We start from the raw sequence: 13,264 nt of genomic DNA on the forward strand, positions 1-13,264 counted from the left end.
CGGGTCAAAGAATAGTTTGTGTCATTAAAATTTTGTAAAAATTAATATTTTTAAGGTAAATGTTAATTACATAATATTGTATGTACATTTAGATTATTTCTTTTCTTAACTTACATACATTATTTTATACTGTTAAATAGTTTACTTTTTGAAGTGAAACTTCTTTATCGGGGTTAGAAAAAAATTTAGTGTAACATTTCTTCGTTACGCGTGACATTTTTCCGTTACGCGCCATCTTTTTCTTATGCCTACCACGCGTGATTCAACGTATTTCTATAAAGTTGCATATAGTACATTATTTTTGAAAAAATAAGGTCATAAAGAAGTTTCACTTCTTACGTGTGTACACTAGTACCCGCACACATTTTTTTGGTGGATTCAGTTTTCACAATTATATTTACTCAATTCTCTTTGTGGAAACTTAATTTGTAGAAAACGAAGTCAAACTCAAACGAAATCATATATTTGTACCTCATAGAACATTAAAATATAATTCATATAACTTTATAGTCAGTACTTGAGACTTGCAATGAATAACAAATGAGAAAAATCATGCAACAGCAAATGAGTTCACACATTCAAAGACTAAATATTTTCTTTAGCAACAAAGTACAAGAATTATTAATTACTAGGTTTCCGCCCGCGGCTTCGCCCACGCAGTCAAAGAAAAACTCGCATACTGCCCGTTCCCGTGGGATTTCCGGGATTGCGTCATTTTCCCGGGATAAAAAGTAGCCTATGTCCATTCTCGGATATCAAAATATCTCCATACCAAATTCTATGAAAATTGGTTTAGAAGTTTAGGCGTGATTGAGTAACAGAGAGACAGACAGAGTTACTTTCGCATTTATAATATTATAGTATGGATTAGATACATATTAAGATAATCTTAGAATTGGAAAAATAAAGCTATTTTTAATCAAGACTAGGTAAAAATTTTGTTTTAGATCTCATATTTAAAAAAAAATTAGACAACAATTTCAGACACCCACAAAAAAACTAAGCAGGTTATACACGTATAAAATAACGGGTAAATCAACAATACTTATTTCAAGTACAGTATTATTAAACAGTTGATTTACCTACAATATTTATGAATGCACGATTATCTTGTCAGAATCCGGCATGTATTTGGATAGTATGAACATTGTATTCTCCATCCCAAATGCTCTTCCAACTGTTTATATTTATATCAACATAAAAAACTTAACAGCTTCATACGATTTGTTATTGCTATACGAGTTGAAAGGAATACTGCAATTATTTACACGTTATTTAATTAAAAATGTTCGAAGGAAATAGCTATATTTCATATCGGTATCCGTAAACATTACTATAACAACTTTTTTTATTTACTGAAATTAGGTAAACAGATTAGTTGCCAGCATCTTTTTTATTCAAATTAACTTACATTATGTAGCTGAATTATTAATTGATTTAGAATTTTATTGTGTTTTTGAATTGAAAAAACATTTTAGTTGCATTGTCGACAATAAGGAAGAGGATCTTTATAATACTGCGGTGAAACATCTCATTCCCACGGGAATTTCCTTTGACTACGCGCTTAAAGCCCTAGGCATTAAATACAAATATTACATATTACAAATATTATATAGATTTTTAATGCGTACCTGACTGAGCACCAACGTGACCTCGTCACTGCGCAAGCGAGCTATCATCATCGACGCCACAGCGAGGATGAAGTCGCCGGCCATTGCAACCTGAAAACATCGAGAAACATTTGTTAGATTAAAGGTATACAGGTCCTACAACATCATCATTTATAATTAATCCATGACACAGGTCATATGCGGGTTGGTCGTTTGGCTTAAAACCTTTTCCAATAATTCCTACAAATTCTTAAAGACGCATATTTGTTTCAAGTTTCCTCTGTATCAATTGCTCATCTGACCAACGTTTTCTATATACATATTATTGGACCGCAATTAAAATTGTAAAGAAAAAACGAACAAAATAATCCATCGTCTGTAGGTATAAGTGAGTCATGTATTAGTAGACTTATTAATAAACTAATATTTATATAATTTAAGACATAATGTATTTATCATATAGAAATCGTGATATGAATAATATTTGTGATATTGAAAGTGAGAATGTCTAGTGACGCTACACGGAATAGAATCTTGACTTTCGTTAATAATCATATCCTCAATTTTAATTTAGTCATAGCAAAAATGTGAAAGTTTAAATATTGTGAATTGCAAAGCGATTTAGATAAGAGCCAGGGCACTTTTTATAAAATAATATTAAATAAGTATACTCCTAAAAGGGAATAGAAAATATAAGTATCTAATGACAAATTAAGCTTAACAACCTTGCGGTACCGCAAAAATTGACCACAAAGTGTGACATTATTGCCGAATAGCATTCTAACAAATTTTATAAGTGGACTCGCAGTATGAATTCAGTTCAATGACAACCGCCTGCGACGTAATTAGCGAACACGTAAATATCGGGTCGTGTCTAATACTATCTGGTAGTACTCAATTTTATTACAACCAGAAAATAGTCTAATGGAATGTTAACGTTTTTATAGAAGAATCAATCTACTTTGGAAAACAGATCACAATGTTCGGAAATAACCGCCGTTAACAACACCATTAATTTAAGTATTGTGTACTGGTCAAAAACGAGGACTAAACCTATGCTTACAATAAATAATTGTTACGTGTATGTAGCGCTCATTTCTCCTGCTGCCGACAAGAATGCGTAGAAAGTTGTGATCCGCCGGCATACTAATGCCGTACGGCGGTTTCGCCGGCTCAGTGACTTGGCACCCGAGTCGTCACTCCGCTCATTAACAAACACTGGCCACTGGTTAGCCTACATCGATTGACCGGCTTCGGCACACCTACACATAGGTATGCAAAGGGACAAATGGGAAACCAACTGGCACATCTGCGTCCACTTCGACTAGCTAGCCAGAGCTATAGATTGTTTGGCCTTGAGACACCGGCTTACGTTAACGGTTCAGTAATAAAATACAGTTGCCTCATTTCCTAACAAACTATCTTTGCTATCTGCGTTTTTGTTAATTGTATTTGTAATACAATTTATATCCTCAAACAGTCATAAATCTATATTTGTAATATTTAGGAAACGTAAATGAATCGAAACAAAGAATGGTATGATGACGAGATTTAATGGACTGAATCGCAATGCAACTGCATCCTCTATGTGTCGATGACTTCTAAATATATTCCAACGTATAAGAATATGGTTAAATATTAATAGGGAAGTCATAACTCCCGAAATCTTATATCGTGTGCGGGGACTAACAACCCTTTATGATAAGCATTTTTACACATAAAAACTGAGTAGAAAGTAAAGTCGGTAGTTGTTGTTAGCATGTGGAACGGTTTCAATTTATATCTATTTCCGATCACGATAACCACGGACTGGAATGAGACGGTTACTTTAGTTCCTTATCACAGTTTCATTATAATTTTCAGGACACTAAAAATGTAAAATAAAATGGCATAATAATTAATTATTTAATATATTGGCTACTGCAGTTAAAGAGTAAATTATAGGTTTAATATTGTATTGTTATTGTTTTGATCACGCATTTGTTAACAAGCTTGTCAGTACCCATTGAAACGTTGAATGCATTATGCAATACAATATATTCTTATAAATATAAAATACCCAATATTTACTCAATGGACTCTCTAGTAGTGATCAAACATTTGAAGCAATACGCCCTTGAACCGATGAGACCTTTAAAGATTTTCAATAGACTTCAAAACTTTACTATGTAACGTGTGAATAAGTTTTATTGTTATAATATGCAAGTCACTGGGAATCAGCATTTTTGTCCTGCAACACCAAGACATTAATCATAACAAGGCCAAAGTTAGCCAACTGCAAAATTGCCATTTCTAATTTCAAATCTCAATGACCGATTGATGAGTCAATTCTATAATATTACTACATATTTATATACTAATAGGATTTTTATAACAATAATAATTAATTGAATATTCACACTGCTTTCTCTAATTTATATAATTAAATGAAGTTAATTATACCAAATACTTTAATTAACATACTTGCTTTATGAAATTTAATCATATCTACTACTAATTGCCGGACATACTTTTTATTCATGAAATGATAGATGAAGCAAATTTCCAAATTATAATAATATGTATCAAATTAAAAACGAAAATGTGTTTCTTACATTCTTAAACAAAAGAAAACTACCTTGAGTAATAAAATTATGTTATAAAAACATTAATGTAAGAAGATTTTATTGTATAATGTAGTGTGCTCTTGACTATAGACAAAGTCTTAGACTTTATAGATTTCAATCATAAAAAGTTACTTAATGTCTTTTTGATAACATTTAATCGAAATTTGTTATGTCGTTAATTAATATACGATAGATTAGAAACTATAGAGCTTATATCAAAATTTTTAAATTTTGCAATAAATCCGTTTTAAACATTTCACCAATTTACTTTCACACATTTGTTACATAAAAAATATTTAATTAACGTGCATCTGTGTGCATTTTCAATTTGGACATTTTCAATTTGTTAAAAATGTAAAAAGGCTCAACATGTATCCTAAGAGCATTGATTGCCAAGATTAGTTAATAAGGTAATATTGACATGATTTTTAAAGAGCAACTATGGAGTTTCTTGCCCATAGATACTGCTTTCCGAATCAGTGGTAAATGGTTAAAATGTGACGATTCAAAAGTGCTTCTAGAAGTCTAATTGAATAATGTTTGAGTTAGTTCAATCACACGACCAGGAAAACCAGTATCTATATCTATGTTTAAAAATCACAAGATGTATCCAAGGCAACGGGATCCACAGGTGTGGTATCGCTCGTGGCGCGTGTCGTACGCGCTTCGTTGCGCAAAACGTGCACGCATTAACACACTTTCTGCGGTCCGCCCCTGTCCGAACTAAAAACGCATCCGCTATACTAACTACACTAACTTCAACTGACCATTACGTTTGTCACGATACATGCATCTGTGCAACTTAAACGAATTGTAAAGAAAATTTAAAGTATTAGTAAAAGTGCAGCATTAAAATATTTAGGTTCAAGGTATTATTTGAATCGCCGTAATACCAATAAAATAATACGTACATATTTGTTTTCCCGCCCGTTCATTACACATTATTGTTCGAGAAAGCGAAGGTCGTCTAACTCGGGTTTACGTTGAGGTTTTGCACATGACCGGCGATAAGAGTGAAAGGCTTTCTACGTCGAAAGTTCGCCCATCGCGAGTCATATGAATAATTTACCAGAAAAATCTCTACGATTTCACGCTGAGTAAATTCCAAATGCGTTTGGAGTTTCTACTTTGCAGTTTATTTACACTACAAATTAAAATGCAAGCTCTGCTGCCGTCTCCCCATTATCAATAGAAATAATCAACCCCTTGCTACCGAAGTGTACCATTATTTATGAGGCGTGTTACTCAGTGAATATTAATTTACTTTTTACCTAAAATTATCTAGTCACGTCAAGATTTTTCAAAAGCATATGAACAAAGCGTAAAAACCGATACGAATTCGGAATAATTGTTTGTTTAATGTATGGTTGTGACCGCTGCTAGAATCCCAAGTGTATAATAAAATAATATTTGAATAAGCTCTATGAACTTGAGATAGCGTTTGGACTCGATCAGCGGTTGCGACATTATTTTCACAAGTGGGTCTCGAGTGGCCGGGTGGTGGTGGCGTGTATCGGTCTTTCGCAAGGCAGCCTTGACAGTGGTGGTGCAGGTGGCAGTCGGAAGGTGAATGTGGCGGGATGTGTGTCACGCGGCCGGCCTTGACTCCCCTCTCATCCCCCCTCCCCCTCCGGACGATTGCCCGCTTTTGCATTAGCCATCTAAAATCGTCTTTGAGAAACTGGGATATCAAATATCAGGTTGTTGCGACACCCACTACGACTTATAGTCTTAATTTTAATTTATTGATAAATACATATTAACGGAGCCCGCGATTTCGATTGTACGCGTGTTAAAATATTCAACCATAGGTGTGCCTTTTCACTTTTCAATATATTTAGTGGGGCAAAATTTGGCAATTGACTTTGAACTGTTAAACAGGTATATCATCAGATAGTCATCTTTAAATTTACGTTCCGAAGACTTAATATATGCTATAATATGTATTAATGGATAAGCCACTATTTTATTGCAGTATAATATTTCCTTAAAAGTTACCTGCATTATCCACATAAAATGGAAGAATATTTAACTTTTTCTAGAAGTTTTATTACAGCGGTGTTCAGTATAGCAAAAATGGTTACTCCACGATTGCTTTATAGTATTCTGGCATCAGAACGATCAAGATTTATTCGAATTAATGTCGATTGAAGTATTTCGCATCGAGTGACTGGTCGGTCCAGTCCACTTGCGAAACATGCAGGCATGTTGTGGCGATTAGTGGCCACCGAGTGGGCATCGTTTCAACACACCTGGCTAGATACTATAGTGACATATGGAAGCGTATTGGATATGTGAAATCATATATAAAATAATTACTAGACTCTCCTATAAAAACTGATCGTCTCGCGTTTAGATAAATGCTATAAAAAAACATTCGCAATAATTTCTGTATAATGCTAGAAACTCGATAGAAATCATAACATTCCAAATTACATTCTCCAAGTTATTTCGAGAGTTGACGGATAATCGAGCGAAACTAATTGCAATTAAATGTTTTTCGTACTTGCGATAAAGTAGAGATGCCATAAAACGTAAGGAACGGCCAGTATGCCCCTGACCCATAGATGCAAAATAAAAATAGTATAAGTGGTGCAACGCTGTTCTTACGAAATACTTAACGTCAAGTATTTCTATCGTAATTCAGAGAATCTTGAACTTTGCCGTAGCAAGATCAGTTGCATGCTAATTTGAAATGTCTATATATTCGAAAAACGTATTCAGGTTGGTAATATTTACCTCACTTTTACACTCTAAATTGATTCGATTTAAATACTATACGTTTGAAATAAAAAAAAAAAAACTAGGCCCTTAAAATTAAACATAATAACATCACGCTTTCAATCATTTCTGAAACATATTTTAGAAATAACTCTTAATACGTTGGTCAACAGAGAAGATATTACCCATATTATTACATAAATATTATATATCCGGTGATTGGCATTCGCGTTAAATGTTACCAAGTTAGTTAAAGGTTATACGAGACAAAGCGTATCCAATAGCGAGCTTTAATAAGAATTACTCAGAAAAATATTAAATCTGTATGATACAGAACTGAATCAACAGACCTGATTTTGCTGCAAGTGTACGTACAAAGTACATTATTTATTAGTTGTATCACGCTATAAACGTAAATCATAGGATGAAGTTAGCTCGACCCACATCCCCTCAAGCGTTCCCCGCAGAGTACTGTTATAAAGACCAGTTTTACTTAACTCTTTATTAACGGCAGCTAGGTCAGTTGAGGAAAGTGTTGAACGAATTTTGCTTTCAACGAAATGCTATGTCACACAACGATCAATAGAAAGCAATAGTCCAATAGTCACGTTCATTAGAACACGTTTAATTAAATCTTTTGCCGAGATTTCATCTGAGAATGAGAATGATACAATCGAATTACGAAGTATCAAGGTAAATGTAAAGAATCGTTTTGGTACAATAAAATGCACTCGATGCGTTTTACATAACATCGATTACGTTTTAGTATTCAGACCAAATTCATACATTTAATGACTCGTAAAATAAAAGAATAAGATGTTTTGACCTTTGGAATTTTAAATCCATAAATGTTTTTCCATAAAGGTAATAAGGTTTTAAAGTAATTAACAAATATACTTATGGGGCCTATTATATTCATAAGATTCCGGATATGGACCGACCAATGAAGCCATCTAATTTGAGAATTTAAATTTACAAGTAGAACTTAAAAACCTGATCTACAATTGCAAACACACGTTTCATAAATTTGCAATTTGCCGTATTTGCTCGTCTAAACAAATAACCTTGATTTTTTCTAAAACAAACATTTAATTACGGAACTTGGAGATAAAGAAAGCTAACAAGGTCTTCCTAATTAAATACTCTTAACTAATCTACATAAATCTCAATGAGTTTTGTGTAAATATGTATTTAAATTGGCATTGTTAAAATAGCTTAGAGGCAAGTTCCTTCGCTTCTTCCATCGGTTTTAGTATGTGCACGTATGACGTAGAATGTATTTATTATCTGTATGATGTTAGTAACTTTCATCAAAAAATATAATCTATATTTATTATATAAAAGAAAGTCGTGTTAGTTACTCCACTTATAACTCAAGAACGGCTGAACCGATTTAGCTGAAAATTGGCAGGGAGGTAGTTTAGAGCCAGGAGAAGGATATAGGATACTAAATACGTACCACGGGCGAAGCCGGGGCGGACCACTAGTTTGAAATAAGACGTCGAATCGAATTTGACATCTTTGTGTACGGATTTTATGATGAATCGAAAATATTTATTTTTCTAATTGAGATTTATCAAACCAGTCATTAATGAAAGGCCAAATTATTTTTATTTATTAATCGTGAAAATTACTTAATATGGGCGTCGATATTTCCATTACGTTTTTTTATAAGTCTACGGTCCATAACAATACCATACCTACATCCTTAAGTCGGCGAAACTATGCCAACAGTACCCACTTTTTCGGAATGAAGTAAGATATGAAAAAGACAATGTGTCAGGGGTATAATTAGTAATGATTACTGCATCATGAACCGCAGGAAAAGGCAAATCATTTATTTCTTTCTTATAGCGGGTCACGAACGCGCAGCCGGACACGAAATTATCGCACGAATTGTCACCAGCGAGAATATTACAACACTATATACGCTGAACTATTAAAAAGTCAAATCTTATGTAACAACAAATAGGTTGAGATAAGAATAAAGGGCTTCTACGAGAACGAACTTTATGTAATCTACACGTATCTACTGGTTATAGGTATTTCGAATTAGCATAGGCCTACTGACCGACTTTTGCTAAATTTGTGAATTCCCAAAATAAATTAAGAAAGAATTTTATAACTTCCATACTTAGACTGTTTATGATGTTTGAGATAATAAAATAAACGTTTATTATGATATCGCTCGTAGCAGTGAAAGCTATGTAACGACTGGCCTTGAAATCAGAATACGAGAGTCGGTGTCGGATGTCGCAGAAAACAGATTGGATTAACTATAGTATTCGAGTGTGTATTTGTCTGTATAAAAGTATTGACCACGTGAAAATCGCAGAAGGAATTTTGAAAATTGATCACGTTAGCATGCAAAGTTTGACTCGTTCTTTGGTTGGAACTTAATTGAATATCTAGAAGATGGACGTTTATAACTATTATAAATAACGCGTTTTAAAATATTACACTGTACTTGTAAGATGTGCATTTATATTCCAGACGCGCACGGACTTGATTAAAACATCATGTCCCACGGCATAGCAAAGCCCTGCAAACAATAAGTATCGAGACATATTCTGAACAATGGTAGCAGGTACGATAGGAATCGCCAATTCGACGCTGACGTTTCTTCGCATCCTTGACGACCACATCTATTGTGGCGAACATCTATTTGTACGGCACAAAGCTCCTGCAGAATGCGCATATTTAAATCAGAATATAAGGAAAACGCGAATGTCAACGACCACCACTCGTAATGTAACTTCACCCTCTCAAACATTCCATTTCGAAACATAGTTCATTAAGAAACTATGGGCGTATGAAACAATAATAATGAAGGCAATTCTTCATTAATTTTGTACACGATCGTAAAAAGATCGTAAAACGTTTACGACATCGGTAAATAATTCCACATAATGTGCATAGTAACGTGATCGTAAATGGTGTTCAAACAGACGCACCCCGATATAATAGCGAGGCGTTTGTGTACTGAGAAACATACACGGTAGGTACAAATTCAGACGAAACAGAAAAATCAACATTAGTTTAAATTACATAATACTAATACTGGTTATTAGAACGTGGATGAGAGTCACTCGATAAACTGAGTCAATATTAAAAGTTAAACCGCTAAATACGATTTGTCTCGCGAATACATTTGAAACATTAAAGATGTTCAAAGGCTTAGGTGATTTGAGTTATTTATACAAAAGGCGTTTTATTAGCCGGAACATTTGTTTCTATGCGATTATCCTTGTAAATGATACGCGTAGCGCGTATAAGTAATGTTGAACAAAGAGCATTTAAATTGTAGAACATCTTTGTTTCTGTGTTTTATAGATTTATTCCAAGAACTGTAATGTATTAGAATTAATTTGTTTTGTTTTATAGAATTTAATTAAGAAAGAATAGTTCAGGATCCATCGCCCATTTTTGCAAGTGATTACTATCAAACTAATTTTCCGTGAGTAGCTTTATTTTGATGAGACGCTCAATAATTTCGTGTACGAAACTCTCGATTGTGGTAGCTAACAGAGGAAACAAGGATACAATTTTTTGATTTGATGGTTCTCAAATATTTATTACTAATTGAACTTTTTTTTGTTCAATCTCAAGATCAAAGACAGACAAATATTTTTTCGAATAATTTAATTCGAAAAAATATTTGTCCTACAAAATCTATAGTTTGATCAAAGAGTCTCCTGTGTTAGCTACCACAATCGAGAGTTTCGTAGACGAAATTATTGGACGTCTCATCAAAATAATGCTACTCACGGAAAATTAGCATGATAGTAATCACTTGCAAAAATGGGCGATGGATCCTGAACTAGAAGCGATTCATTGTGTTTAAATAAAAGATTTTAAAGTTTACAGATTTATATTATATATCGAAGTATAATTTTAAAAGTGGAAACAACGAAAATTAAAAAAGTAGTTTTCAAACTGATAGGTAATAGAACTCTTGAATTTATATTCAAAAGCCTTTCATTATCAAACTGAGATAGAACATATAAAAAAGTGGACCATTTACAATTAATAAAAACAAAGGTAATATGATAGCGATTAAAATTCATATTTTCAAAATAGTCTTGACAGGTAGAATAGCACTAAGATATTCAACAAATATTATAATAGAACTTAACAAGATTTCGCTACCCATTAGGTTCTACGCTTCTATTTACATACGAACGCCTTTTGACATTATCATATTTCACCAAATACATCTTCCGCGTCACACGCCTGACTGCTCCTGAAACCATGCTATAAATAAATACCAAATCAAAACTAACAACAATCCCTTTCTTCGAAAAGCATATTTGTAACGAAACCTTTGAAACGTACAAAACAATGTACATTGATATCTCGAATCGGAGCAAAGGCGGGAGTGAGTCAAACGAAAAATAATTTAAGAGATGACCGCAAGGCACTTTCACCAGGGGTCGTCAGCTTTCGGTGCCTCACTTGTTTCTCTCCACAGCCACTCTCGAACGTTGTTTACGTGCAGGCGCACCCGCAGTGTTGCCGTCTCGCTCTAACCAGTGCGAGAGAGAAAGGCGGCATCGTCTGCCCGACGCTCTAGCGACTAGGCGTACGCGGACTACTTCCCACATTTCGTGTTCTCTTTTTATGTAGGGCAAGAACCTTAACGTGACTTAATGACCCAAATTCCTCATCCTTTTCTTACGATCGAGGCAGTTCAATCATTTTTTTACATTATATTATAATGTACCTGTATTATTTAATCTTTACGAGTGGGATGAAACATTTAACAAGGAAATATGAAATCCGCGTAATGTGTCAATATTTGTTTTATACGTGCTTGAATAATTAATATGTATATCCGTAATTTATTCTTGTACTTAGTCCAATATTGCTTGGGTCAATAATCAATATATACGTAGAGTTCATGGGCATGTTTAGATGTGGTTTTATCATGAATGGTCATGTTCAAGTCGAGAAATTATACTAAAAATCCGTTTCCTTATGAAAGCATGGCTCAAATATGGTAAAGAAAGTAGTGGCGTCACATTCAATGTTAGTCATTGGTAAAATATGCCACTACGAGATCTCACTGACTAACGTATCAGTTAGTTCTTCAATGGCGTAGTGGTCTACTTACGATATCTAAATACACATTATCTTTTGAATTTAGTATTTATCAAAGATATAATTATTATCAGATCGATCGAGGGTAATGAATATTACCTTCTTTAGAGAGCCAAGACATTTTTTATGTTTTCTTAAAAAACATCAGTCAAGTTTAAATGTAAAATATCGGTAAAAATTACATTACAGTCCACTTTTATTACTAAAGAAACGAAACATACCGTGTAAAAAACATTGTTGTAACAATCATATTATTTGAATCGTCTATTATTTAAAATATTCCAATAACTAGAAACAGATACGTTCTGGGCTCGATTCCACTGTATTCGATACCGTAGGCCAGCGGAATACAGAGATTTAGTAATACAATTAACTTGAGTCGAAAAAAAATGGCGAAACATTGTTTGTAATTTGACCGCACCTCTGACACAGTAAAGATACTAGCCTCTGAATTGTGTCTCACAATAATTATTCACTCACAATGCTTATGACACATATCTTAATATATATAAATCTCGTGTCACAATGTTTGTCCTCAATGGACTCCTAAACCACTTAACCGATTATAATAAAATTCGCACACCATGTGCAGTTTGATCCAACTTGAGAGATAGGATAGTATAAACCTCAAATCGTTTAAAGCGGGCGAAGCCGCGGGCGGTAGGCTAGTATACTATAAAGATCACGTGCCTTAGCAACACTAGCAATGTCTCCAAAACTGAGCCGTCATAATCCATTCACTCTGCATTCAATTCTCCATAAAGACATCATTCACATACGTAAATAGCGATTCAGGTGCTTCAACATTCCATTCATATATTAATATCGTATTATTATATCATCGGACTACAATTTAGTTATGAGGATTGAGAGCTGAAGGTTATGCGTTTCGTTGTATATTAAATCTTAGTTGACGTTACAATAGTACTTTGTCTTATTTCAATTTTAATGGATATAGAACGTTTATTATTCATGTCACGGTCGGATTTTCCTGATATATACGACAGTGGACGATGTTACTGCATCCCGACACATACAAATCGACAGTCCTTGTGAAGGTTGCATTATCTAGACACGCGGCAGCGTGTCAAGCCGAGTTCAAGCGAAGAGAACTGGCGAGCAGCAGCCGTGTGTATATTTACACGAACCATTTCGAGCCACTTTTCACCCCCTTATAACTCGAAAACTATTTAAGTTATATAAACCAAATTTGGTACATATCAAGAG

At 33.9% G+C, this 13,264-nt stretch overlaps 1 protein-coding gene across 1 annotated transcript in view; it reads right to left on the reverse strand.

Moving 5' to 3' along the window:
- The window catches only part of LOC123693084 (all trans-polyprenyl-diphosphate synthase PDSS1), a 36,458-nt gene that overhangs the window by 3,400 nt on the left and 19,794 nt on the right, over positions 1-13,264 (reverse strand). Inside the window, exon 5 of the mRNA XM_045638038.1 lies at positions 1,632-1,721. Coding sequence (XP_045493994.1) covers positions 1,632-1,721 — 90 coding nt within the window. The remainder of the gene's footprint in view (positions 1-1,631; positions 1,722-13,264) is intronic.

The sequence above is a fragment of the Colias croceus genome, chromosome 7 (genome assembly GCF_905220415.1).
Source record: "Colias croceus chromosome 7, ilColCroc2.1".
NCBI lineage: Eukaryota > Metazoa > Arthropoda > Insecta > Lepidoptera > Pieridae > Colias > Colias croceus.